We start from the raw sequence: 27,974 nt of genomic DNA on the forward strand, positions 1-27,974 counted from the left end.
TCCACCCTAGCTCCGCCCCTGGCGGCACGGGAGGGGGCGCGGGGCGGGGGGGCGCGCCGCGCGGGCTTTGCTGGCTGCGCACCGAGCTAGCAGTGTGGACCGCGCTTCCCAGCGTCCGCACGCGGCTGTCGGTGCCCACCGTGCCCACCGTGCCCATCCCGCCATGGCCGCGGCCGCCCTCCTGTCCCGGCCCCGGCCCGGGCCACTGCCCCTGCTCCTGCTGCCGCCGCTGCTGCTCCTGCTGCTACTGCCGCCGCGCGCGGGCCGGGTGCGCGCTGACAGCAAGGTACCGCGCGGCCCTCTGACCCGGGCTCAGCTCCGCGGGGAGCCGGGCGCGAGGGGGCGCTGTGGCCGGGGTGCGGGCCAAGGAAGGTGTCCGGGCCGGGAGCAGAGGACCAGGTAGAGGGTAGACCCGACAGGCTCAGCACGGAAGCCACTTGGGCCACCACCCAGGGAGAGGAGCGCGTGGGGCAAGAAGTGCTGGAGATGGTAGGGGTACTTGGGACCTGGGGGTCTCAGGAAAGGGCTCTGGGACCTAATCCAGTTCGGGGAGATAAGCCCTGAAAACCAGGGCCAGGAAGAGGGGAGCCCGAGAGTTTGGAGGGGGCACAGACAAGAGATGCAGTCCCCAGCCTAGGGAAGGGATTCCCAGGAACGCTGGGCAGGGGCAGCCTGGAAATCCGGCTCAAAGTTTCCATGGGAGACTGTCAGGCAGACTCCTGCGTAACTGCTTCCCAGGGACTCCCTGGGACTCCCAGGTTTGCACCAGAGCCTGAGACAATGCTTTCCGGTCATGCTGGGGACCCAGAGTCCCTACGCAATGAGCCTAGTGGGCTAGTCACTTGCCTGGCCTCTAGTAGTCCTGCCGGGAATCTGTTGCACCTTCTGGAAGACACCGTGCTTCCAGAAGGGACCTGAAGTCTTCTCAGTTGTGGCTAAAAGGATCTGCTGTGGTGTCAAGCAGACCTGAGTTCAAATCCTCCCTCCACCTCTGGGCTGGGTGATCTTGGGCCTTTCACCGCTCCCAGTTTCTGTTTCCTCACTTTTTAATATGAGAATAATAATAGCTCCCACTTCCTGCATCTGGTGATCATGCCTGTAAAATGTTTAGCACCACACCTGGTGCCCGATAAATCATGCTGTGATTACAGAATCTTACTAAGGGAACACTTGAGGGTGTTCTGGGAAATGACCCCGTAAGGACAAGGATGGAACCAGGAATGAATGAGGGGCAGGAAGGGGGTAGGACCCTGTTCTTGGTGCAGAGCAAAGGAGTGACTTTTCCTGATGTCGCTGCAGCCTCTTTCCTGGGTAGAAGGTGAGGCTGCACTGTCCAGAGGCCAGGCAAAGGGTAGAAGCCACTAGCTACATGGTAAGTATGAGCACTGGGGACCAGCAGACCCTCATCTAAAGATCCAGCTCTGGGTATGAAAACAAGGGAGCTGCAGTCTTGACCATGTGTTCCAAGGACAAGAAGGGAATCAGTATCAGTCGTACTTTACAGGTGGGAAACTAGGGTGTATAGAGAGGTGGCTAGCTTGTGAATCAAAAAACCCGGGTTCTGGCCCTTTGTTGTTCTTTGGTTGTGCGACCCTGGGCAAGTAAGTCGCGGCCTGCCTCTGGGCTTCAGCTTCCCCATCTGAAAAACAATGTCTGCCCACTTCCTTTCCATGCAGGACCTTCTTGGATTCCCTGACCTGGCTCAGGTAGGGGACCAGCAAGCAAAAAAAAAAAAAAAAAAAAAACAAAACCCGCACGTAACCTAATCAGTGCTTTGCCCCTCCCATCCCTCTGGCTGGGAAGAGTATTTGGTCCTGGGCATCCTCCGAGTGCATGTAGGGCTTGTGGGGGAAGGGCTCGCACTCAAAACAAAGCAAAGACAAAGAAAACCTAACACCCTGTTTATGTAGTGAGTCAGCCAAACACTTGCTAGGTTGTGCGTGCTTGCGTGTGTGTGTGTGTGTGTGTGTGTGTGTGTGTGTGTGTATGTGTGTGTGTGTTTAGTTGTCCCAGGGCAAGCTGGGGCTGGTGGGGTAGGGAGGGAGGCGCACCCTAGAGCCTGGAGGACGAAGCAGCTGGGGGACACAGCACAGGCCTCCTTCAGAACCTCCCAGCCCACACCACTTCAGCCAGCTGGGAAAAATAAAAATCAAGTGATGGGTGAATTTACTCCGCATTCCTCAGCACAGCCGGTCTCCTGCTGGCTCTACAGGGAGGGCTGTTTTCATAATCACCCTCTCCCTCCCCCATAACCATCCTTCCTCTCCAAGCCTGTCCGATTTGGGGGGGCGGAGAACTTGGGGGAGGGAGAGAGCCCTTCAAGGGCCAACCTGGGACTTGAAATCTATCTATCTAGGGCCCTGAAGGGTTAAGTTGGCTCTCTCCTTAGGCTTCCTGCTCCTAGGAGGTCCAGTCCCCCCTCCTGCCCCATACTTTCAGGGGTACAGGGGCAGCTCAACCCCAGTACTCACCAGAGAACTCTGTGGTCTCAGGCAGCTCCTCACTCGGTGTGTTTTAATTTTATGTTTATAGCAAGGTCTCTCCTAAACAGGACTTGGAGTTTTCATCTAGGGAAGTACTTTGTCCCGGCATGGGAGTCGGAGAGGGTTCACAGCTTCCCTGGCATCTCTGAGGGGCTGCCCAGCTCGGAGTTTGGGATGGACAGATAGGGAATCACATGAAACCCAGGCGTGGCAGCACAGACCTCTGGGAACCTGCTTTCTGCTATATGGCCTTGGAATGCAGCTGAGAATTCCCCATGGCTACCTCAGTTTCCCCATCTGTGAAAGGTGCCTCACTTCCTCCATGCATCCAGATGTGGGAAGGGGATCTTGGGTCATCCCTGTCACTGACCAGGGCCACAAGGGCAGAGGGAAGGCCAAGGCTTGTGGGAACTGGGCCAGGGGAGCAGGAGGGTCTGAAGCCAGGCAGCAGGCGGCAGCGTCGCAGGCTCGATCAGATGTTCTAGGCCAGGCTGGTCCCGGGGGCTTAGGTGTTGCTGCGCCTCCACTCTGGGAGTTTCCGCCTGTGGGTGTAATTGAAAACAGGCTCAGGGAAGACAGAGAATACAAGTGATAGAGTCCTTCTGTACACAAAGTCCTTCTGTACATGGGGCTAGGCCAGGCCCCACAGGGTCTCTCTACAGGGAAATTCTTGCCCCAACAGTCCCGTTGACCGGGGCACCTAGAACAAAGTACTGAGAAAAATCCTGTGTGCCAAGTCCCATGCCCAGCCCTTAAATCCAGAATCTTACACAACGCTGCTGGTCGCTGCACCTCCTCCATCTGACACGCTTGAACAGTGAAGGTCAAAACAGTCAGATAGAGGAGTCTGCAGCATCCTGGAACCCCAGCTTTCAGTGGGCATCCAAATGGCCTGGGGAACCTGAGAGCCTGAGTTATGAAGTGTGGACTAAGGCCAGGGCGTCTGCATTTTTTGAAGTGCATTCCAGGTAATTCCCAGGCACATCCCCCTGTTGAGAACTCGGCAGAGATACAGAGAGCCATGGAGGTTTGTGGAGTGAGAGAGTCACCGATCATCAAAGAGGGACTTTTGGAAGGTTAAGCCAGCAGGGAGGAGGGTACTATGTCCTTAGAAGCAGTTAATGGGGTTCGAACTCGGCCTGTGGTCATGGAATGGGGAGTCGGAGAGAGAGGTGGGGGCTGTTCAGGATAAAGAATTGGAAGAATATGACTGATGGCTTGTCCGGAGTAAAACAGAGGCTCAGAGGCCTCGGGTGGGTGGCGGGTAGGTAGACATCAGTTGAGAAAAGAAGCCGGTCCAGCTTTGGGTGGCTCCAGATTGGGGCCATCCAGGGAGGTGTCGAGCTGGCAGTGGGCTCTGGGGGAGGTCTTTGCCTGCAGGAGGACATGGAAATGGGCTCTCAGGGGGCGCTCAGGGGGCTCTCAGGCCATGAGAGAAGAGGGAAGACTCCACCTCAAGGTGACACAATTTGGATCTGCTCGTTTCTAGAACATTTCACAGCTTGAGCCCCCCCTCTTCCCACTGTGGCCAGATTTATCCATCTCTCTTAAGAAAAATCTCAAGTATGACCTCTTGCCATCTCATTGTAGGACTTCCTTGCAAGGACGTTCTTAAGCACGAGCCATCCACATTTTTGGGGTCTTTGGCAGCAGCGTGTGCTGTAGAGAGAGGTGGGGCGCGGGGGTTGGGAGGCTGAGGCAGGGACTTCCCTGCTTCCCAGTAGCTCCAGCCCTCGGGCCCAGGGCAGGATGGACCGGCCCCAGCAGATAGAGCCCCAGGCTCTCTACTGCCCCCCCCCCCGTGACCCACCCCCCAGGCCCCCTTTTTGTCACAGTTCGGTGGCTATTGGAGGAGACCTCTGCTGGTGACAGGGATGGTCACGGGAGGAACAGCAAGTAAACCAAATTTTTGGAGTCAGGCTCTTCATAGTGACCCTGAGCGAGCCTCTAGTCTTCCCTGACGCTCCGATTTCTCCCCTTTAAGGTGGGATTGTGAGGAGAGGAGAGAGGTAGAAAATGGCTTGCGGACGTGCGGGAGGGTTTTGGCGGCTACTGGGCAGCAAGTACCACAGAAAGAGCGCTGACCCTGTGCCAGGTTTGGTGTCGGCTGCTCTGCGTGATGGACTCATTTCAGCCTCAGGACAGGCTCACGAGGCAAAGACATATCCTCCCCATCTTGCAAGGGTGGGTGCAGAGACTCAGAGGGGCCGAGGCCGCGCAGGGAAATGGAGGACCTGGGGCTCGAGTCTGGGCATGGTCCGTCCCCCCGCCGCCATGGTGCTTGGCTGCCTCCAGTCCAGCACCACGGGGTCCAGCAATCACGGAGGAAGGGCCTTGCCTAGGCTCCTGGCAGCTGGGGCTGGGAGCCGAGGCCCTCTGCCGACTCCTGGCCAGTGTCAGGGCTTTGGCCGCCCCCCTCAGGACGTCGCACCTCATCTGAGGAGAGAAGGAATGTTGCAGTCTGATGTGGAGGCTGCAGGCCCCGGGGCGGGTGGATGCCAGGGTAACGGGTGGGTCCAGGCTGGCCTGGCCACACAGAACACAACCACATCTGCCTACTGGGGGGTGGGTGGGGGTGACTGGGAGTCCGCAGCAGAGCTGGGAAGGGGGCCCCGGAGGCTTGACGAGAAGGCAAGCTCAAGGCATTGCCCGAGATCTAAGGAACGTGGGGGACCATCACCTGGCTGTCAGCGTTCGCAGGGGAAGGAGGACTGCCCGGAGGAGTTGCCCAGAGTGTACTCAGCTCAGGGGCTCAAACAGGTGTCTGACAGCTCAGAACAGAAATGGAATACTGGGGCACCTGGGTGGCTCAGTGGGTTAAAGCCTCTGCCTTTGGCTCAGGTCATGATCTCAGGGTCCTGGGATCGAGCCCCGCATCGGGCTCTCTGCTCAGCTCAGAGAGGAAGGGAGCCTGCTTCCCTTCCTCTCTCTATGCCTGCCTCTCTGCCTACTTGTGATCTCTGTCTGTCAAATAAATAAGATCTTAGAAAAAGAAAGAAAGAAAGAAAGGGAATACCTATGGCCCTTCCCCAGAGGGCTCTGGGCCACTTGTGGGTGCTGGGATTGGCAGAAAGCCCAAAGGGGCCACAAACTCACCTGAGCCACAAACTCACCTATTCAGAGAGAACTGAATAGCCATGAGGCCTGGGGGGTCTGTTGCTTGAGCCACAAAGAACTGTGTCCCAAGAGCCTGGAGCCCAGAGTGGCCTGTAGGCTGGCTGAGCCAGCCCAGGGAGTGGCAGGAAAAGGTTGAGTTGCCCACCATCTCACAGCTGCTAACTCGGATGGTAATAGGTATAATAAACTTCAGATGGTAATAGGTATAATAAAGAAAACAAAGCCACTAGATAAGGGGACAAAGAGTAAGGGGAGGCGGGTAGTCTGGAAAGTCTTCTCAGAGGAGGTGATGGGTAAGTAACATGAGGGAATGGGCCAATGGAGTATCAGGGGGTAAGGGTTTCAGGACGAGGGTCCCAAAGCTGCAAAGGTCCTGTGGCTAGAGTGGAGGAACCCAAAGGAAGGAAAGGGCACCAAGACAAGGGGTTGTGGAGAGGCTATCAGCTCTCATAGGCCTTCTTTCCCAGTGTTGTGCAACCATCAACACTACTTAGTTCCAGAACATTGTCATCACTCCACAAGGAAACCCCTGTGCCCGTTAAACGGTCACTCCCCATTTTCCCCCTCCCAAGTCCTGGCAGCCATTAATCTGCCTTCTGTCTGTGGGTCCGCCTCCTCTGGATGCCAATAAATGGAATCATCCAACAGGTGGCCTTTTATGGCTGGCTTCTGTCGCTTGGCATCAGGTGGTCAAGGTTCATCCCTGTTGTAGCAGGTGTCTGTACTTTTTATGGCTCAGTAATATTCCATCGTATGGAGAGACCAGCTTTCCTTTCTCCATCAGCTGATAGACATTTGGACTGGTTCCACCTTGTGACTATTGTGAATCACGCTGCTATGAATATCTGTATAGGAGTTTTTGTTTCAACACCTGTCTTCAGTTCTTTGGAGAATAATTCTGCCTAGCAGTAGAATTATTAGGTCCTACCATAATTGGTAATTCTATGGGTTTTTAAAGATTTTTTTTTAAAGATTTTATTTATTTACTTGAGAGAGAGACAGTGAGAGAGAGCATGAACGAGGAGAAGGTCAGAGAGAGAAGCAGACTCCCCATGGAGCTGGGAGTCCGATGCGGGACTCGATCCCAGGGCTCCAGGATCATGACCTGAGCCGAAGGCAGTCGTCCAACCAACTGAGCCACCCAGGCGTCCCTTTTTAAAGATTTTTTGAAAAGATTTTATTTCTCAGGGGGGAGACAAGCCATAAGAGACTCTTAATCTCACAAAACAAACTGAGGGCTGTTGGGGGGTAAGGGGTGGGGATAGGGTGGTTGGGTTATGGGCATTGGGGAGGGTATGTGCTATGGTGAGTGCTGTGAAGTGTGTAAGCCTGATGATTCACAGACCTGTACCCCTGGGGCTAATAATACATTATATGTTAATAAAAATAATAAAAAACCAAAGATTTTATTTCTTTAGTTGATAGGGAGAGAGAGCATGAGTGGGGGGAGCGGTGCAGAGGGAGAGGGAGAAGCAGGCTCCCCACTGAGCAGGAAGCTGGATGTGGAACTCGATCCCAGGACCCCGGGATCATGACCTGAGTTGAGAGCAGACATGTAACTGACTGAGCCACCCAGGTGCCCCCAAGATTTTTTTTTTTTTTAAAGTAAGCCCTATGCCCAATGTGGAGCTTGAACTCATAACCCTGAGATGAAGAGTCGGATCCTCTTATCATCTGAGCCAGCCAGGTCTCTGAAATATTTTTTAAAAAGTCCCTACACCCAATAGTGGGACTCAAACTCACAACCCCAAGATCAAGAGTTGCACACTCTGATTGAGCCAGCCAGGCCACCCCAATTCTGCACTTAACATACTGAGGAACAGCCAAACTATTTTCAAGGCAACTATTCATATTTTCAGGTATTCTTACCTTAAGGCTACTGGGCTCTGTTTCCTCCAAAGGGCTACTAGCTCCTCTGCTACCTGCAACCCTGCCCACAAAGGCGGGGTGGGGGGGCGCGGGTTCTGCTGCCTGTCCCCACTGGCCCCTCCTCTCCTCCTCTCCAGCAAGCACTGGCCTTCAGCTCACCTGAGCCCCTCTTGTAGGTGTTTGGTGACATGGACCAGGTGCGTATGACCTCGGAGGGCTCCGACTGCCGCTGCAAGTGCATCATGAGGCCGCTGAGCAAGGACGCGTGCCGCCGAGTGCGCAGCGGGCAGGCGCGGGTGGAGGACTACTATACGGTGGAGACGGTGAGCTCGGGGACCGACTGCCGCTGCTCCTGCACGGCGCCGCCCTCCTCGCTCAACCCCTGCGAGAACGAGTGGAAGATGGAGAAGCTCAAGAAGCAGGCCCCGGAGCTCCTCAAGGTAGGCTTTCTGGGGGAGGGGAGGAAGGGAACACCTCCCGGAGGAGATCCTAGCACGGGCTGGTGCCAGGCTGTCCTTCCAGTGGAAAATCCACACCCTGGGGAGGCGCTGTCATTATCCCATTTCGCAGGTGGGGAAACAGAGGCTCCTGCGGGGAAGCCACATCTTGCTCGGACTATTCGCCAGTAAATGGTGGAGGCGGCGTTCTTCCGCTAGCTCACCATGCTCTAGCGGATCTGCAAAATACAGGTTTCTGTTCAGAGAGCACCTACCACCAGCCAGGCAGGCACTAGTTCTGGGGATATAGGAGGAAACCAGACAAAGTCCATGCCTTCCTGTGTGGGAGACAGAAAAGAAGCAAACACAGAATATTTTATCATCCAGTTTAGTGTTCTGTATTTTACCCAAACCTGTTCATCTGTCAGCACCCCAATACAGTATTTTAAATTTTGTAGCATTTTATTGTTTTTAATGTAATAAGAACATGTCCCCTGTGCAAGCCCCACCTGCATGCCAGATGTTGTGCTAAGCTCTTTTTACGCATGTTTTCCTCTAAATTCTCAAACCATTCTGGGACATGCGGGATCACTGTGCTCGTTTCATAGGCAAGAAAACTGAGGTCTAGAGAAGTTAGGTAACTGGCCCAAACTCTCACCTAATGGCACATAGCCTTGGATCTATGCCATACTTTCAAGTGAATTTTATGCTTACCTTCCCCCGCCAGCCACCAGCATGGGCAGATCAGAAAGAAGCACCACCTCTGGGGAGCACAGCTCCCCATGCAGGCCATCTGCAGGGCCATCTGCAGGGCCCATGCTTGAATAGACACATGTAGCCTATGTCACTTTCCCACAGCGAGCCAGGCACTTTCACACCATTCATAACACGCCCAGCTCAGTGCTTGGTGGGTCTGGGATTTGAACCACATCCTGCTGTATCCAAAGCATGTGTTCTAAACCACTTTTCTCCTGTCTTTCTTTCTGTAATGGACTAGATCGTTTTGGTGTCTTTTGAGAGTACCTTCTTCTTTTATAATTTCTTCTAAACATATGAGCATCTGCTTTGCCTTTTTTGGTATCAAGAACTGTGAAATTGACTGAGATGTTACCCTACTTGTAAGCTAACAACTTGGCAGCCAATTTCATGGATACTGGCAGAAGACACAAGCCTCCCTGGGTCAGAGACAAAGGACTTTATTACTCACAGCAGCCAGAGAATCTACATTTTCTTGAGCTAATTCTCCCAGCTCCAGTTCCCATGGGGTGACTCAGTGAAGACCTGCACACACACTGGGGTATTTTCCAGGAGCAGAGCCCCAAGCTTAGAGAATCCAAATTTTTTTTACAATGGGCACTGAGCATGCCTTCCCTACTCTCGAGGGAAACGCTCTCTCTGTGTTCTGAGGCTGTTGCCTATACAAAAGATGTCCTAGAACAAAAATGCTCAGTGCCTCTGTATGCAAGACATGTGAAAAATTGTCTTCAACATTTGGCTAAAAATGTTTCCTTTCTTTTTTTTTTCCTTTTTTTTTAAGATTTTTAAAAATTTATTCGACAGAGAGAGAGCACAAGCAGGCAGAGCAGCAGGCAGAGGGAAAGGGCGATGCAGGGCCCTATCCCTGGCCCTGGGATCATGACCCGAGGCCAAAGGCAGATGCTTAACCAACTGGGCCACCCAGGCACCCCTAAAAATGTCTTCTTTAAATTTAACGTCTGACATTACATTTAAAGAAGACATTTTTATTTTTGTAACAACTAACTGGATACCAAAGCTCTTAAAGTTGGTGTAGGGTTGAATTTTAGGCCAAGTTCCCTCTTAACTTGTCAGAACCTGGACCCCACTGTCTCTCTGGGGCCTCGCTAGGGCCCTGCAAACTCCAGGCGCTGAGGCCATAGATCAATCTTGAGCTGTAGGAACAAATCCAACTTCTGCTCAAGTCCACCTCTCAATAACTAAATTGTAAGCATACTTTACACAGGGATATGCAAACTCTTTTCATAAATTCTGGCTAATTTCATCCTTACTACAATCCTTTGGCAAGGGAACTTCAGCTTTACTTGTGGAGGAATCTGAGGCCCAGAGAGGGCTTGTGACTTGCCTAAGATCTCACAACAAGAAACTGGTAGCATTGGGATTTGAGCTCAGGAATTCTCTGCTGTGTCCCCTTGCCCATGGAAGGGGTCCCTAGGCAGCTCTTAGCCTGGAGCCCATTGTTCCTTGGGTCTTTTCAATGCACAGAAGCCATGGTGATATTCATTCAGCCTTATAGGACTGGAGTGGGGTAGTGGAGGGATTGACTCATCAGGTGGTGGTATAGGAGGAAGAGAAGATATGACTGGGGCAGGTACCCGAGAACCCCAAAAGGAGAAGGGGGCAGAGGCAATATGAGACAGGGCTGAGGCCCCTCCCACTAGATTTGGCTCCTCCTCCCTCAGCAGGAGGCCGTCTATGGGAAGCCCTCCAGGAGAGAAGGTTAAGGGAAGCCCATGGAGGAGGGGGCACACACAGCCATGCTACACCTTTCCCTTGTTTCTACCCCAGTCCTTTCCCTCAAGCTAAGAACTCCAGCTTTGGAGTGATTTGGTCTTGATAACATGACTGTGAGTAGAATGGAGAAGATTCTAGATTCCCCTTCTTGGGGAGGTTGGTGGCACATGCATGCTTTTCACCTCTTTACTCCTTTTCCTTCTGGACATGAACTAGACATGGCCCCATCCTTGAGGAATCTCCGATCTCTTGGGGACACAGTTCCTAACTCCGAAGATTGGTCACTGATGCTGGGCCAAGGGATGTCTCAGGGACTGTGGGAACCCAGAGGAGGAGATAATATTAGAGCGGGGCTTTGAGGGATGAGTAGGAGTCCCTCAGGCAGAGAAGAAAGGAGGGCATTATTGGTGAGAGTAAGGGGAGTGGATGTGGCCCAGGATGGCTCCCTCCCCTCTCTCTGCTCCAGCCCTACTAGTTGCTTGCCAATTCCTCTAATATAGGGCTTCTCGAACTATCTGTGGTGAAAGACTAATTTTTTATAAATAAGAACCAGTACTTTGGGAAAATGCCATAAAAATGAATGATTAGAAAAACGAGGCAAAAGCAGACATGCAAAATACAAGTCCACTGTTTTACTGTTAGAGTCAACACATAAAAATTTCTCTGTCGGGCGCCTGGGTGGCTCAGTCATTTAAGCGTCTGCCTTCAGCTCAGGTCATGATCCGGGGGTCTTGGGATGGATCCCTGAGTAGGGCTGCCCGCTCAGTGGGGAGTCTGCTTCTCCCTCTCCCTGTCTTCCCTGCTCATGCTCTCTCTCTCTCTTAAATAAATAAATAAATAAATAAAATCTTTTTTTAAAAAAGTCTCTGTCAAAGCATCTGAAAAAGTCTAAAAAGTCTAAAAGTCTACTTTCACTTTTTGCAATTATTTTTATCACAGATGAGTAACCTGTAGCTTGGAGCGGTGCTGGTCTGCGGCCCGCACTTTGAGTAGCGTGGCCCAAACACACCATGTCTCTTCTCACCTGCAGCTCTTTGCATAAACTATTCCCTTGGCCTGCAATGCTCTTCTCCTGCCATCTTTGCCTAATCTGTGTTGTTACTGCAGAGCTCTGCTCCAACATAACTCCCTGCTGGCGTAGTTTACTAATCCGCATCTGCTCCTCAACAAAGTCATGATCTGGGTACCTCTCGGCTACTCTCTGTTCTTTCACAGCCAGCGAAGGACCCTGAAGGCTTCTGTCTGTCTTACTCCTCACTATCCGTAGTGCCCAGCCCAGAGGCAACATTTGCTGAGGTCAAAGAGGGTGCAGGGGCAGACCATGGGGGGCTCGAATGCCAGGCTTAGGAAGTGCAGGGTCACGCACGAGCAATGGGGAGCCATGACAAGTTATCTAGCAAAGGAGAGACCCAGAGTCAAGTCAAACCTGTGCTTTGGAAAGCTGGTTTTGGTGGCCACGAAGGGAGCAGAGTGAAGCCGGGAGGATCCGCTCAGGCCCCCATGATTGTTGATAGCCATGAAGCCCTTGCTGTGTCCCCACTCTGTGCTGAGCTGTCCACACTACTGCTCCTTACCACAGCCCTACGCACTCGTTTCACCGAGAAGGAAGCTGAAGCACATAGGAGTCTACGTGCATGGTTTTCCTACTGGGCTCCCCAGAGCCTGCGGGGTACAGAGTAAGTCTTCAGAGTCCGAGCAAGGTTCCAGGGGAGCAGACAAGACTCAAGGTTCCTGCTTCCCTGAGACTTCTCCACTCCCTTTTTCCATTTTAGAGATTAATGTCTACTCCAAGAAAGGCTCTCTGGCTTAAAACAGCTTGAACACCCCTGGGAGAGTGGGAGTCAAACTGTTTTGGAAACAGCTGGCCCGGGGCCAGACAGGAGCGCTGGGCTGCTCAAACCCCAGGCCATGCTGGCGGGGGTGGGGGTGGGTGGCGCATGCTAGAGGGTAGGAGGAACTGCCCTTCTCAAGAAGCCAGGGTAAGCTGATTTCCCAGCCAGCCCCTTGTGCCATGGTTTCCTTGACCCTCCTGGCATCTTGGCCATCTGGAGAGAAGGTCCCATTCTCATGAACCATGATGAGAATGGAAAGGGGGGGGCAGCTGCAGGGTGGTGGCAGGGGGCTGGGCCAGGAGGACACAGCATCTGCCACCCATCTATTTGTTATGCAAGCTCCTCCCCTTCTCCTGGCTTCAGCTTCCCCACCTGAACACAGGAAGGAACACAGTAAAGCATGATAGATAGGAAAGAGGTTTCTGTTTATACAATCTGGGTTCTGCAGCCGGCCCCATCTAACAACTGGGTGCTTTTGGACAAGTCACTTCACCTAAGCTGCAATTTCCCATTCTACAAGATGAAGATAAAATATGTCCAGACGAGCCAGCCTGGCTGTCTCAGTGGGTAGAGCACGCAACTCTTGGTCTCGTGAGGTTGTGAGTTCGAGCCCCACGTTAGGCATAGGGATTACTCTAAAAGAAATAGTTGTTTCGGTCCCTAGGTGCCGACTCTGAGGCAAGTGATTCGTGTTCCAGGGATTTATTATGAAAATGTTCCTAAGAGAAGCTGGTACAAATAGGGTGGGGTCTCAGGCCAGGCATCAGCCTTAGCCCCAGGGGGAGCTGGAGTGTGAATGACAGCTCAACTGTCCCCACTGGGGTTAGGGAGCTGGGCCTCTGGATGCCCACCCCTGTCAGACATTGCCGGAGGACTGCCCCAGCAGGATGTACTCTCCCAGGTAGTCTGGGGACACAGCATCTCCCTGAAGAGAGTCACAGATGCAGGCTGTTAAGAAGGAGGAACATGGAAGCCAGGTATGGGATCAGGTATGGATCCCAGGGCATCCAGACTGATCTCCTCCAGTGTCCACTACACACCTCGTGGAGTTGTCTTGAGGACACAGTAAAACAGCTCATTACAGCCCCTCACACAGCGCCTGCCACATCCTAAGTGCTCAAAAGATGGCATCTGTGGCTTTTCCCATGACGATTATCACCAAGCTGGGTCTAGTGGGTGCTGAGGGCCCACATAGGCCATTGCAAGTGGTGGGGCTCCTTTTGCAGCCTTTGTGCCTGATTCCTGGTCTCTGCCCTTGCCCTGACGCTCACCCTCTCCCGGGCAGCTCCAGTCCATGGTGGACCTCCTGGAGGGCACCTTGTACAGCATGGACCTGATGAAAGTGCACGCCTATGTCCACAAGGTGGCCTCCCAGATGAACACGCTGGAAGAGGTAAGGGCAGAGCTCTCCCCAGGAGCCAGGGCAGGTCAGCATGGGGCGGGGGAGGTCGCGGTTCGGAGGTGGGCGGGGGACAGGGGCTGTGTCAGAAGGGGCCCTGGCCATTCTGCCTTAACCTGCTGGCTGTTGAAAACTGGACTTCAGCAAGGTAGCTGGGAGAAGGAGAGGCAGGCCTCCAGGTCTAGACTTTGGAAAAGAGATCTGACTGGGGCTTACAGGCCTACAGGAGGCTGGAAGGCTGGCTGGTGAAACTGAGGCACCAGCTGATTGTCTGAAAGAGATGTGGAGGGGGCTGGCAGGAACTTGCCAAGCCCTCAGTTCACCAAGACCAGGACTCACACATGGCACAACTCCAAGGCCACTGGTCACATAGAATGCCACATAAAAGCACAGGACTGGCCAAGCCCACTGGGGCAGGGCTTAAGAGAGCATGGCTGGCCCAGGGCCCACCTGCATTGGAAGCAGAGATGCTGAGCATCTCCTGGTCAGTACAAATGAACTAGAGGTCTAGGCAGGTGGCCAGGACTGGCCCCTGAGGACAGCGACAGAGTTGGGCCATCATGGGGGTCCAGGCTGCAGGTTCAGGGTTTGCTGGCATGCATCTTTGCTGGCACAGCCGGGCCTCCGCCTGTTTCCTGCATCCGGCCCCTGCTGGGCTGCTGGGAGCCTGGGGACGTGCAGCTGCCAGGAGCGGGTGTGGGGGCTTCCTTTCCCAGCTTCCTTTCCAGAGGGAGGGGGCACCTGGGCATCCTGTGCCCCAAGGTGGGAGATTAACCCCTTACTCTCCCCAAATTTGGGGGTCACAGTGGCTTTAATTATCCAGAAAGTGTTTGGTGTGTGTGTCCTAGGGGATAGGCCCTTGCCAGCACAGGAGTAGGGTACCAGTTGCTGGATTTCCACGGTGCTCCAGTATTTTCTGTGCACCTAGGAGATGCTAGGCTCTCCTGTCGCTAGCTCTGCAATTAGCCCCCTTTGGCCCGTCCTCCTGTAATCTTAGGAAATGTTAACTCACTTCATGTAACCATGAGCCAGACGATCTGGAGAGTATGTCTGCTGCGGCTGGAACAAATCAGAAGTGATTTCCATAGCCACAGAAAAATGATTTTTTAATTATCTTCTGTTTTGTATTATCTGTGCTTTGCTTCTGTTCACTAAGAGATAACTCAAAAAAAAAATTTTTTTTTTTTTGCTTATTGCTAAGTCTGGGTGGAGATGGAGAAAACAGCCTCGCCCAGGAGGGACCGGCTCCCTCTGCCCAAAGGAAAAACCTCACTCATTCACTTACTAAATAAGATTTTAATAATTACGTGGTCTCTCGGCAGCACGTGGTCTCTCAGCAGCACGTGGCCACAGGTGCCACCACCCTGCCCCTATCCCCTTGGGCCCTGCTCAAGAGACTGGGCCGCCAAGCGTGATGCCAGAAGCTGGGGTGTCCCCTCCAGGGTGGTGGGGGGCGGTGGTGGCTGTTAGAGGGGGCTAGAAAGACCCTGGAGTCCTGCCCCCGCAGAGCGTCAAGGTGAACCTGAGCCGGGAGAACGAGGTAGTCAAGGAGAGCATGCGTCACCTCAGCGAGCAGCTGAGCCGCTACGAGAATCACTCTGCCATCATGATGGGCATCAAGAAGGAACTGTCCAGCCTGGGCCTCCAGCTGCTGCAGAAGGACGCAGCCCCGGTCTCGGCCGCTGACCCCGCCCCTGGCCCTGCTAGCAAGGCTCAGGTGAGGCCGTGGCCCTGGTGATGGGGCCAGAAGGTGGGTGGGCTTGGGAACATGGCGTGCCAGGACCTCCGTCCCGACGGCCAGCTGGATGGAGGTTCGGGGTTCCAGGACGGGGCTGAGAGTTAGCACAGCTGGAGAGTCCCTGGCTGGGTGGGGGGCGGGGCTGCGGGCAGTGCAGCGAGCACTGTTGCTGAGAGGAAGGCATCTGGTGGCCTTCTGGTCCCCATTCCCAAACCAGCGGAGACAAAGGCATAGAGACGACCCTCCCTGCCTGGCCCTGGGCAACAAGGCTGGCTGCTGCAAGACCACTTCTAGCCTCCCCTAGTGTGGCTGGGTCAGGCCTGCTCAGGGTCGGGGGGCAATGTCTTGGGGACCCTGCAGACTGATACCACTTCACCAACCCAGTCTGGGATGCAGAATTCCTGCAGCAGACACCCAGACATTCCATATTCAAGCTCAGCACAGAGTGGGCAGGCACACGAGGCGGTGTCACCCAAGATCTATAAAACACCTTTATACATATTTGAAAAAGGCCCTCCTCCAGGCAGACAGTTGGTGAAAAGGCTGTCCCTCTGGGCAAATGAAGAGAAGCCCCCCGTAGGTGGGCAACTTGTCCAGTGGCTCCTTCCTATGATAGCTACACGTGAGGGGGTACAGACTCGATTTCAGTGCCATCCGTGCCCTGTAGGCCAGTCACCCTCGTGCAGGACACAGCTGCTCTGTTCCCCACAGCAGCCTCGTGTTTTAGAGTGGAGACTCCCAGCAGCCTCTAAATCTGACTTCTAAAGTCGAAACCTGACTTCCTCACAGACATGATCACATAGCCACCTGCAAGAAGGGGCAATCATGGCCTGTTGGACAGATAAGGAAGCGTAGGGTGAGGGCCCGTGGGGAGGTGGGGGGCTGTGCCGGGACTGGAACCCGTGGCTGCGTGACTGGCAAGGCCGCGCTCTTCCTCTCCACCTCCCGGCCCCCCTGTGCTGACATTGTGCTGATGGGGCCAACTGTGTCTGCGGCCAGGACCGCCTCGCTGCTGATAAAGCATGGAGGAAACCTGGTGCCTTGGCCCAGGGCAGGCTTCCTGCTCATTCCCGTGTCAAGTCCACGGGCGAGAATGAATGCTGTTCGGGCCATAGCACGGAAGGTCTAGAGACTGTACTTGCTGTATCTGCCGGAGATTCTGCCTAACTGTGGGCGATGTCACAGGGCCTTTGTTCTTGTGCCAAGCCAGCATTAGAAGCATGTAAGAGGAAGTGAGAATAAAATTTACAGAATGTTAGAAACTTCATGCGCTTAGGGAAATGGCCTTGGTGACCAACCATCCAAGTTGGCCTGGGACTAAAGGGTTTCCCAGGATGCAGGACTTTCAGTGCTGAAACTGGGAAAGTTCCAGGCACATAGAGATGGCTTGGTCACCCTGCCTTGGAGCCTGAAAACCTCGTCCCAGCCCACAAAGACCCATGAACAAGAGAGATAGGGATGGGAAGCTGATCTGGTGAGCAGCTCCCTCCTTTGAGAATTAACCATTATAATCTACCCCCTGGGGACGAGTACACAGTGGTTTGGAAATGGAACAGGAACCTAACCTATCAGGTTGGGCTTCTTTCAGCCAAGGAACTGGAGAGCTGACTGGGGAAACTGAGGCATACCCCAGTCATGGACGTAGCCACTATGGAAGGAAAGCACCTGAGACCTAAGGCCTAAAGCATCATGACCACTTCCAGCCCCCCCCGACAGACTGAGCCTCCATGACCTCCTGAACACCCCTTCCCCTCCCCCAAGTCTGAGATCTTCCCTTCTCGCTCAGGACACAGCCGGAGGGAAAGGGAAAGAAAACAGCAAATATGGCAACATTCAGAAGACCCTGGCAGACAGGGGCCTCACAAAACCTCCTAAGGAGAAGCTGCTGAAGGTGGAGAAGCTGAGGAAGGAGGGCGGCAAGGGCAGATTCCCCCAGCCCACAGCCAAGCCCCGGACCCTGGCCCAGCAGCAGGCTGTGATTCGAGGCATCACCTACTATAAGGCGGGCAGGAAGGAGGCAACCGAGGCCGTGGCCGGTGAGTTGGAGGAGAACTGGCCCCTGGGGGTGTGGGGGCCTGTTGCTGGGTGGCTGCACCCCAAGCAGGGGACCCGGTGTCTTTTCTACAAACTGCCCCAGATTTCAGGTCTGCTGGTTACCTATTGGTGTCTGTCGCTCAACCACACAATGCGACGGTACCCCTTGTGGGGTTGTTGGGGAGTTCATGATTCTATCAACGCAAAGGGCCACGAGGTTCTTCTCCGGTATTTTCAGCGGTCTCTGCCCTCACTGGACTTTTCCTTCTTCATTTAGAGATTTGGCCGAAGGTCCACTATGTACGTGCTGTATCTCCCAGAGATTCCGCCTAACACAGACTTCACAGTCCAGTGGGAAAAAAGACCCATGAGCAGGCAGCAGCCACAGGTGGGGTGGGACTCTCCAGGGGCTGGAGCCAGGCCAGGTTCTGGGACATGTTCTGGAGCCTTCGGAGCACCTCTCATTTCCACAGAGGCCTTGGCAGGGATGCCTCCCACTTCCTATTTCTCCAAAGAGGAGCCCACAGACTCCTGTATTTTTTCTGTATTTTTTCATGGGGGATCACAGTGAAGGGCAACCAAGTAATTAACCAAAAAAAACCCCACAAGAGACAAAACTCCCAAGAGCACCCAAATTTCTGGGCCATCCCCACTGGTGTGGCTCCTGATTTTTCCTCTGGGACCCTCCCCAGATGCCTGCTCTCGTCTCGTGTCCCAGAGAGGTGACCCAAACCTGCTCGCCCACCCTGGGTCCGGTTGACCACCTCCTTCCATGAAGCCCTCTGCCCACCCCATGTCCAAGGGGCCAGGAGGTGGAAATGTGAGGGACCAGACTCCTTCAAGAGCCCCCCCTAAATTCTTGGCCTCTCAAGGCTCAGGGGCCTCTTTCCAGATCTCCCGGTGGCAGCTGCTGGCTCTGAGTCCTGCCAGCTCCGCCTGCCCACAGTACAGAGCCTCTGACCCCTGGCTGGGCACTGCCCAAGAACAGCTGCAAACAGCTGGTTCTGCCAGCGAGGCCCGTGGGAACCAGGCCCTGGCCCTGGCCGGCTGCCAAAGCCAGGCCCCTCCAGAGGGTGTGCCCCATTCCCAAGAAACCCCAGGGGCTGCTGCACCATGGAACCGGCTAAACCCTATGCAAAGAGCAAGGCTGGCAGGGAGAGAAAATGAGGGAAGTCAGGTAATTGTCCCAGCGTCAAGGGACCTCAGCCCTGGGGGCCTCACCATCCCCTTTCCTTTGTCCCTGGCATCACAGTTTTCTGTGTACTTTCACACACACTGTTGGACTTGATCCAGGTGAGGAAACAAACAGAGAGGTGAAGAGACGGGCTCCAGGTTTCACAGCGAGTTGCTGGGACTGGAACCCAGGCCAGCAGACTGCCAAACCTGCCTGAGAGCCCTCCCCAGCTCTGTGCCCTGCAGTGGGGCATTGAATCTTCCTGTCGTCTTACCTAGACCCCATCCAGCCCAGCCCAGACAAGTGGGTAGGTCAGAGATGGCCCTCAACAGGCCCCGCGGGAGCTGAAAAAGTCATCCCTTCAGCAAAGGCCTTGGCCAGGGAGGGGGGGTTGGTCCAGAAACCCTGGCGATCAGAGGTAGGAGGTGAGTGAGGGGACAGAGAGATGGAGACCTGAGGGCCAGAGGTGATGGGGGGCTGACTGCATCTGTCCCTCCCTGCTTGAAGAGGCAAATGCTGTGCGAGAGGACCGATAGGCTGGGTTCCAGAGGAGAGGACCAGGAGAAAGTCTGTAAAACGGGAGCAAGGGTCTCTCCCTCCTAGAGTTGAATCTGGGGTGTGAAAGAATCGGGACAAAGTATCTGACACTTAGGAGGGAAGGGGGCTCATGTTTGGCACCTCATGCTTGCCAGGACCTGTGCAAATGTTGTATACCTTTTCCTCTAATCATAGCAAGAGCCTAACATGGTGGGCCTTACGACTGCCGTTTCATAGAAGAGGAGGCTGAGGCCCACCGAGGCAGGGGACTTGGCTGAGGTCACTCAGCTGGGGGGCTTGGAGCCGGTCTGTTGACCACCAAGCCTCCCCATCACCCTCTTTTTGAGGCCTTTCCCTCCTCAGGGCCTCCCCCATTCTCTCCGCCATGGCCCCAGACCTGGGAGCCAGGTGGGCCCCAGGAGGACCCTGGGTGGCAGCACAGGACGTGAGCACAGAGTCCTCTCTCCACAGACAACGCCCTCAAGAGTGCTTCCTGGCTAGAAGAGCTGCCGTCCAGGGCGGAGGGGAGGCCGCCGGAGCCCAACTCCGCAGAGCGTGATGAGGCTGAGCCCAGGGCCTCAGAGGGAGCAGACCTGGCCTCTGGCACTCTCAGTTCCGACCCTGCTACGACCCCTACCCCAACTCCCACCATCCGGCCCCAGCCCACCGAGCCACCTTCACACGCAGATGTCCCGAGCCAAGGTGAGTAAGCGTCACGGGGTCCGCAGACTACAGCCCATGCGCCAGACCCAGACTGCAGCCTGGTTTTGTCTGGCCCTTGAGCTAAGAACAGTTTTACATTTTGGAAGGGTTGCAAGAAAAGAATACGGGTCTGGGAAGCTTAAAATCTTCACTGTCTGATCCTTTGTAAAAAGTGTGAGGATGGGGGGGGGCGCCTGGGTGGCTCAGTCAGTTAAGCAACTGCCTTCGGCTCCGGTCATGATCCTGGAGCCCCCAGATCAAGCCCCGCATCAGGCTCCCGTCTCGGTAGGGCATCTCCTTCTTCTTCCCCTGCTCGCTCTGTCTCTCTCGCTTGCTCTCTCTCTCTCTCTCTCTCTCAAATAAATAAATAAAATCTTTAAAAAACGAAAGAAAGTTTGAGGACATTAATAGTCAAGCAGGGGACGCCTGGGTGGCTCAGTGGGTTAAGCCGCTGCCTTCGGCTCAGGTCATGATCTCAGGGTCCTGGGATCGAGTCCCGCATCGGGCTCTCTGCTCAGCAGGGAGCCTGCTTCCTCCTCTCTCTCTGCCTGCCTCTCTGCCTACTTGTGATCTCTCTCTGTCAAATGAATAAATAAATCTTTAAAAAAAAAAAAAATAGTCAAGCAGGTAGTATTTTTTTCAAAGATTTTATTTATTTTTTTGACACAGAGAGAAACACAGCGAGAGAGGGAACACAATCAGGGGGAGTGGGAGAGGGAGAAGCAGGTTTCCCACAGAGCAGGGAGCCTGACATGGGACTCGATCCCAGGACCCTGCGATCATGACGCTTAAAGACTGAGCCATCCAGGTGCCCCCAACAGGTAGTATTTTAAACAAATCCTTCCTAACACGTCAGCTAGAATCCCATCATCAAATCCGGCAACTATTTTCACTTCTTTATCTTTTTATGTCTATGTTTGTAGCTTTGGCGTGTGTCTTTCAGTAGAAATCTTTCCCATTAAATCATCAAGCCCAGGGGCGCCTGGGTGGTTCAGTGGGTTAAAGCCTCTGCCTTCAGCTCAGGTCATGATCTCAGGGTCTTGGGATCAAGCCCCACATCGGGCTCTCTACTCAGCAGGGAGCCTGCCTCCCTTTCTCTCTCTCTGCCTGCCTCTCTGCCTACTTGTGATCTCTGTCTATCAAATAAATAAATAAGATCTTTAAAAAAATAATCATCTGGGACGCCTGGGTGGCTCAGTGGGTTGAGGCCTCTGCCTTCGGCTCAGGTCATGATCCCAGGGTCCTGGGATCCAGCCCCACATCTGGCTCTCTGCTCAGCAGGGAGCCTGCTTCCTCCCCTCTCTCTGCCTACCTCTCTGCCTACTTGTGATCTCTGTCTGTCAAAGAAATAAATAAAATCTTAAAAAAAAAAATTATCAAGCTCGTCTTTCAGGAGGGCATCTTGCTACCTCCAGGTGTTGTTAAACCCATTCCCCACTTGGATCTGAGTGTATTCAGCTTCCAGGAAGCTTTCCTAAAGGGTCTGTCAGTGGTATGGACAGTAGCTGCCGCTTACCTGCCTCTCACCCCCAGCCCATTTCCAATGTCAGAAAACTGGAAATAATCTGAAGGCCTAACACCAAGGGGACTGGGGCACAGCTGTCTGGTGGCCTGGTAGAGCCTTGAAATCACATCATTAAAAGCCATTTAATGATGTGAGAAATTGCTCAGTGGAGGGAAAAAACAGGATACATAAAACTGTATATTCAGAAGAATCATGATTTTTTTAAAAGTACATCTGCATGACTGCATATGCAAAGGAAAAAAAGAAACAGAAGGAAACAAAACATGTTTAAAATTTTCTTTGGATAATGACATTTTTCATTATTTTTCTTTTCCTCATTCTCCTTTGCTGAATGTTCTGTTTTCTACATTGATCAGACATTGCTTTGATCATAAGGAAAGTGGGGAAAAGGCTGCAAATATGGGGCGCTTGGGTGGCTCACTCAGTTAAGTGTCTGCCTTTGGCTCAGGTCATGGTCTAGGGGTCCTGGGATCAAATCCTATATCAGGCTCCCTGCTCAGTGGGGAGCCTGCTTCTCCCTTTTCTCTCTGCCCCTCTCCCCTCCTTGTGCTCTCTCTCAAGCAAATGAATAAAATCTTTAAAAAAAAAACAAAATATCAGGAGGGGTTTTAAGTAAGACCCAGATGATGATCCCAGGACTTGCTCTGGCTCCAGGGCCTTTGGGGCCGAGGACCTCATGCTGCACCCCTCACTCCCCACAGGCAGAGAGTTGAGCTGTGAGGGCACCCTGCGGGCTGTGGACCCCCCCGTGAGGCACAACAGCTACGGGCGCCACGAGGGAGCCTGGATGAAGGACCCCGCTGCGAAAGATGACAGGATCTATGTCACCAACTACTACTACGGGAACAGTTTGGTGGAGTTCCGCAACCTGGAAAACTTCAAGCAAGGTTGGAGAGCCGGGCATGGGACGAGGGCCGGGGGTGGGTGGCCTGAGAAGGGTCTCCCATGGAGACTGGGCCCTCTTGTGCCTGTGCTTTCCCGTGGTCCAGACTCCCAGCCTGGCCTAGCTCCAAACGATCAGCCACCCCCCGCGAGGGGCAGCTGAGGGCACCCCCTGTGTGCTGGAGCCGGGAGCGGGAATGAGGCAACAAACAAGATGCACGAGGTCCTGTCGTCAGGAGCCTAACTCGCTATCAAGAGGAGCAATACTTCGGGTTTCCTGTTCTTGAGCACTTACTATGTGCACATCACACTGCGTGAGGCAGCTCGTGGTAGCTTCTTACTTCTCTGAGGGGGGCGGGTTATCACTCTGTTTTATAGGTGAGCAGAGCCCCAGGACTTAGAGGAGCTGCAAGTCTGCGCAAGGAAGGGCAGGATTTGGGTGATCAGCTCTGGGGCATGATGGGGGAGGGGTCATTTAGGCCTGACCCGCCCTCCAGAAACACACAGTCTGATGTGAGAGGCCATGACCTTGGGAAAGAACTCCAGTGTAGTGTTTGAGGGAGAGTTCGAGGGACTGTGGAACCCAAGCCTGGACGTCAGAGACCTCCCAGAGGAGGAGCTGATGTTGAGCTGAGCCCTGGAGAAAGAGCAGGAAGAAGCCACAGAAAAGGGAAAGGGCCAAGTGTACCAAGCAGAAGGCCCAGTGTGTGCCAAGGCCCAGCAATGAGAGGCAGCTGGCCCTAGAAGGGAGGTGGGGGAAGCCTAAGGAGAGAGTAGGCTCAGGCAGACCTTAGGAGCCACATTAAAGTTTGGATTTATCATGAGAGCCATGGAGTCCGAGTACAGCCTGGAACAGCCAAAGTCCTTCCTTTGCCGGGTCAAAAGGAACCTGATGCCTGCCCCAGGTGGCTCACAGGCTGGTGGGGAGGACACCAGTGAAAAGTGCCAAGACAAGGGTGATGGGAGGCCCTCACTCAAGCCCCGGGAGGTGGTGGAAGGCTTCCTGGAGGAGGAAATATTGGTGGAAGGCTCTGAAAGATAAGGAGGCATTGCTGAAGCAGATCGGATGGGGAATGGCAGTCCAGACAAAAAGCCTGAGCAAAGGCCCTGAAACAAAGCCTAGGGGCTGTCTAAATCCTGGCTGTGCCATTCCATAACCCGGTGACCTTGAATCCTCTGATCCTGTTTCCTCCTTGGCAAAGGGGGATGCTAACAGTACCTGCCAACTCTTAGGGGGTGGGGGTTGGACCCGCAGGTGGTAAGATGATCAGCCCAGCTCCGAGCCCAGAGGCTGATCTGTATCCCCTGCTTGCTGGGGTACTCGGGACCGTGGGAGGCCTGGCCCTGCCCCGGTGTGAGCAGCTGCCTTGCACACACAGGCCGCTGGAGTAACGTGTACAAGCTGCCCTACAACTGGATCGGCACGGGCCACGTGGTGTACCAGGGCGCCTTCTACTACAACCGCGCCTTCACCAAGAACATCATCAAGTACAACCTGCGGCAACGCTTCGTGGCCTCCTGGGCGCTACTGCCCGACGTGGTCTACGAGGACACGACGCCCTGGAAGTGGCGCGGCCACTCAGACATCGACTTCGCCGTGGACGAGAGCGGCCTGTGGGTCATCTACCCCGCCGCGGATGACCACGACGAGGCCCAGTCCGAGGTGATCGTGCTGAGCCGCCTGGACCCCGGCGACCTGTCCACGCACCGGGAGACCACGTGGAGGACGCGGCTGCGGCGGAACTCCTACGGGAACTGCTTCCTGGTCTGCGGCATCCTGTACGCCGTGGACACCTACAACCGGAAGGAAGGCCAGGTGGCCTACGCCTTCGACACACATACGGGCACCGATGCCCAGCCGCAGCTGCCCTTCCTCAACGAGCACGCCTTCACCACCCAGATCGACTACAACCCCAAGGAGCGCGTGCTGTACGCCTGGGACAACGGCCACCAGCTCACCTACACCCTCCACTTCGTGGTCTGAGCCGGGACATGTGCTCACAGGAGAGGCGTGGCCATGGTTGTGGGCGTGGCCGTGGGCGTGGCTCCCCCACAGCAGCTCCTGCAGGGGGTTCCACCAGCAAATATTTATCCCGGTCCAGGCCCAGCGCAGGTGCTGGGCACGTGGGGCAGCCAGGATAAAGCTTCCTTGGCACCCGGTGGATTAATAATCCCTTCTCCATGCAGACCACTATGCCAAGAGCTTCACATGCACAAACCCATTCATTCCTCCCAGTAGCACCCTCAGAGGTAGGGATAATTAAGCCCGTTTCACAGATGAGGACACTGAGGCACAGAGACCATGTCCCTTGCCTAAATAGCCTCAGCTTGGATCAGGCAGGCCAAACCCTCCCAATAGTCCTTTGTTACAGAGAAGGAGACCTGACCATGTTTCCCTACACCTCCGGGCCTCTCCCTGCCCCTCTAGTTTCTCTTGTTCTCTCAATTCTGTCTCCCTTCCCCGGGACCATTCAAAAGCAGAGGCCTCAGGGACCTCCGCATGAGTGTTGTTGGAGGCCCCCAAGCGTGTACCACCCCACGCCCCCGTTCTGGGTGAATTGCTGGTGGCCCTGGGCTTTAGGTCCCTTGGCTAATGTCCCTGCTCCTTGCCTTTGGCCACCCCCCACCCCACCTCACCCTCTGTCCAACCACATTCCAAACCTCCATGGTCACCCAGCCACCGAGCAGAAACCGCACCCCGAGGAAAAATACCGGCCCCTGTTCCAAGTTCCCCTCCCTCTGCATTCATGTTTATTTTCTCGTATTCCTCCTCAGTGCTGTCATTTGTTTCTGCAGCAGCAGCTGAGAAGGCCGCAGGCAGCTGCCTGCCAGCCCCGACTCTACCAGGGTGGGAGGCTGGGCCAGGCCCCGGGGCTCCCTCTCCACGCTGAGTGCTGGCTTTGGCCACATACCCGGGCCACACGACCTCTCCTCAGCAACTCCCAGAGCCCTGGGGCTTGGGGTCCATGTTGGCCTTTCCTTCTGGACCTTGGAACCCACAACCTATATGTACTCAGGGATACCTCCAGGTCTGCCATGAGCAAGACCCTAGACCCAGGGCTGGGGTGGTGCCAGGACAGAACAGAACAGATTGCCTCTTCCTTGTCAGTCCCCACCCAGTCATTTGGTGGAATGGCCCGGCAGGGTTTTTTGTTTTGTTTTGTTTTGTTTTGCGGAATCGGGGGGATTGCTGGGGAGACTGAGATCTGAACAGTTGGGTCCAGGGGAGGCATTGGACCTTACGGTTGCACAGAAGTCCTAGAGGGTGGATGCTGGGAAGGAAGAAGAAGCCGGAGTATGGACTGGGGTTTTCCAGGTTTCAGAGTTACTGGTGCCAGGACCACCCTGAGCCCAGGCCTTGGGGCTGAGGATGCACAGGCGGGCTGTCTCTGCTGGCACTGCTGGTGGCTCCCCGAGCCTCAGACCCAGACAGCCCACTGGACATAGACCTTCAAGCCAACTCCCTGTTTCCCCAAAGGAGAAAGAAGCCCAGAGAGGTTTAGAGAGTAGCTTGGGGCCACACTGGGCAACAGAACACAACTGATTTTCCAGAAGGGCTTTGTGTATTTCCTTTATTCTTCTGGCTTAGAGGCCACTCTGCCTGGGAAGGCCATAGACCCCCGAGCACCCAGTCCAGCCTTTGAGATATTGACTGCTGATCCCGACACCACCCGCTGAGCCTGCTCCCCCTCATTCTGTGCCCATGCCAGCTCCTGCATATCTGTATATTTGAATGCTCAGCTGCCATGTTAGAAAATTTAGCTGCACACCCAAGAGTAATAGGGAAAAGCATTTTGTGCAGAAGACATTTCTTTCAGGCATCATCAGGTGATGTTTTGTTTAAGCTGTAACTCACTCCTGAAATAAAGGGGAGTGGTGATAGGGAGCCAAGCAAGGCCTGACTCATAGTGGTGGACACATCCAGCCTCCCCCACCCAACGCCAGTGGCCTCCACTAAACAGTTCCTTCAGGGGGCTGCGTTTCCCTTGGCCCTGGGTGTGGGTTTTACAAGACTGTGTCTTTCATGATATCACAGCCTAACCATGCGAGCAGTGTTCAGACTCCTCTTGCTCATTAGTCTAGAAAAAGGGAAAGTTAGAAAGGACAGGATTTGGGAAAACGAAAGGACAAGCAAGATCGTTTTCAGGGGAAGGCGATGCTGCCTGCAGCCTCCAAGCCTTCCCAAAGCCCCTTCTGTTTTCAGGCCTGAGTGGGGGGGGGGGGTGTTTATTTTCCTCACTTTATAGATAATTGAACTGGAAGCCAGACATGGGCCATTTGTCATGAAAGCAGTTAAGTGGGGAGCCGAGTCTCAAAACCAGGTCATCTAACCATCACCACTGACTGAGTGTTGGGTAGGCCAAGCCTGCCAGGTGCGTATTCTTGCATCATTGCAACAGGGAAGGTCTATACTCGGAATGCGCCCATTTTATAGATGAAGAAACTGAGGTGAAGGGACTTACCCAAGGTCACACAGCAACTTAGTCTGTGGCAGATCGGGTTTCAGGGCTCGTCGGTCCATGTTGTTTGCCAACTGCATGGCACTCCAGGGGCAGCTCGGGAAGTGTAACCAGGCCACAAACTGCATCCACAAAGGACACCCAAGAAGGAGATTGGGGTCAGCTTGTAAAGAACCTTGAATGCCAAGCTAAGGACTGCCTCCAATCACATTTGGAACAAAGTCAAGTGTAAGTTAACAGAGAGAAAATAATTCTAAGACAATTGGAATTGATTTCATTGTTGATGGGAGCCAGGGACAGGTTTTTGTCATGGACTTCATTGCATTTGGCCACAGGTACTTCAAGTAAGAAAGGACCTGGACTGGGGAGGGCCAGTTTTCTTTCTGACCTTTGATGTGAAGGCAAAGGAAACTGTCTCTGGTGTTCTGAACACATGAAGGGGCTTCAATTGTCACCTTACCCCCTAGAGATTTCTAGCTCTTGACATTTAATTTGCTCTGTCTGTGGAGGAGAGAAGGGGGCTTTGCCTTGGGAGCAGCCCAAGGTTTTCCTGGGAATCATTTGAATGTTCCTGAAAACCTCTATGCTCCAAAGCATCATCTTCTCCTTGACGGCATTGGAAACCACTCTGGTGACAGGAGCACACAGCACCGGACAGCTGTCAGGGAGTAGGAGGTAGGGAGACCTGGGTTGGGAATCTGGCTCTGCCTCTTTCATGCTGCATGCTTGAGCAGGGTAGGGACTGACAGAGGGGACAGATGTCAACTCCATTTTGTGGCTGAAGACCTGCAGCTTAGGGAGGACTGAGGGCAGCTGAGGACCCAAGCAGCACCCTCCTAGAGCCAGAAGGCACCTAGCACACGTTCTCACTGGTGCACCCAGGAACCCCCAAGGTTGGCATTACTTTCCCCCCTGACAGGTTATGAACCTCAAGTTCAGAGAGGTTAAGCGACCTGCTCAGGGTCCTGAATCTAGCAAGTAGTAGAGTCAAGATTTGAACCAGGTCTGTTTCTATACCAAAGCCCCAAACTCACTGTTAGGAATCTTGTAACGAGTCGTGTTTTCTCTTTTGCTTTGGCCGCTGAGAACCTCAAAGTCAAATTTGAGATTACTTTTAATAATTGTACTGAGTCACCACCTGGACTCTGACTTCATTCTAGCTTTCTGCTTTAACTTTTACCCTGATCTGTTTATTTTTACTCTATTGTATTTTATCTATGTTTGTAAGTTGCCACAATACCTTTTTTTGCAACAAGGTGGCATATACCTAAATAAATACATGATCAAAAACTCCA

The 27,974-nt window shown here is 54.0% G+C and overlaps 1 protein-coding gene across 1 annotated transcript; it reads left to right on the top strand.

Moving 5' to 3' along the window:
• The first annotated feature begins 20 nt into the window (after positions 1–20).
• Positions 21–27,974, top strand: OLFML2A (olfactomedin like 2A). The gene is made up of 8 exons (XM_004757341.3): positions 21–286; positions 7,646–7,909; positions 13,514–13,621; positions 15,135–15,344; positions 17,152–17,401; positions 19,582–19,812; positions 22,039–22,224; positions 23,599–27,974. The coding sequence occupies exons 1-8, from the start codon at positions 164–166 to the stop codon at positions 24,201–24,203; spliced, it is 1,977 nt and encodes a 658-aa protein (XP_004757398.2). The 5' UTR covers positions 21–163; the 3' UTR covers positions 24,204–27,974.

Source organism: Mustela putorius, unplaced genomic scaffold, assembly GCF_011764305.1.
Source record: "Mustela putorius furo isolate JIRA1106 unplaced genomic scaffold, ASM1176430v1.1 tig00000596_pilon_pilon_pilon, whole genome shotgun sequence".
Taxonomy (NCBI): Eukaryota; Metazoa; Chordata; class Mammalia; order Carnivora; family Mustelidae; genus Mustela; species Mustela putorius.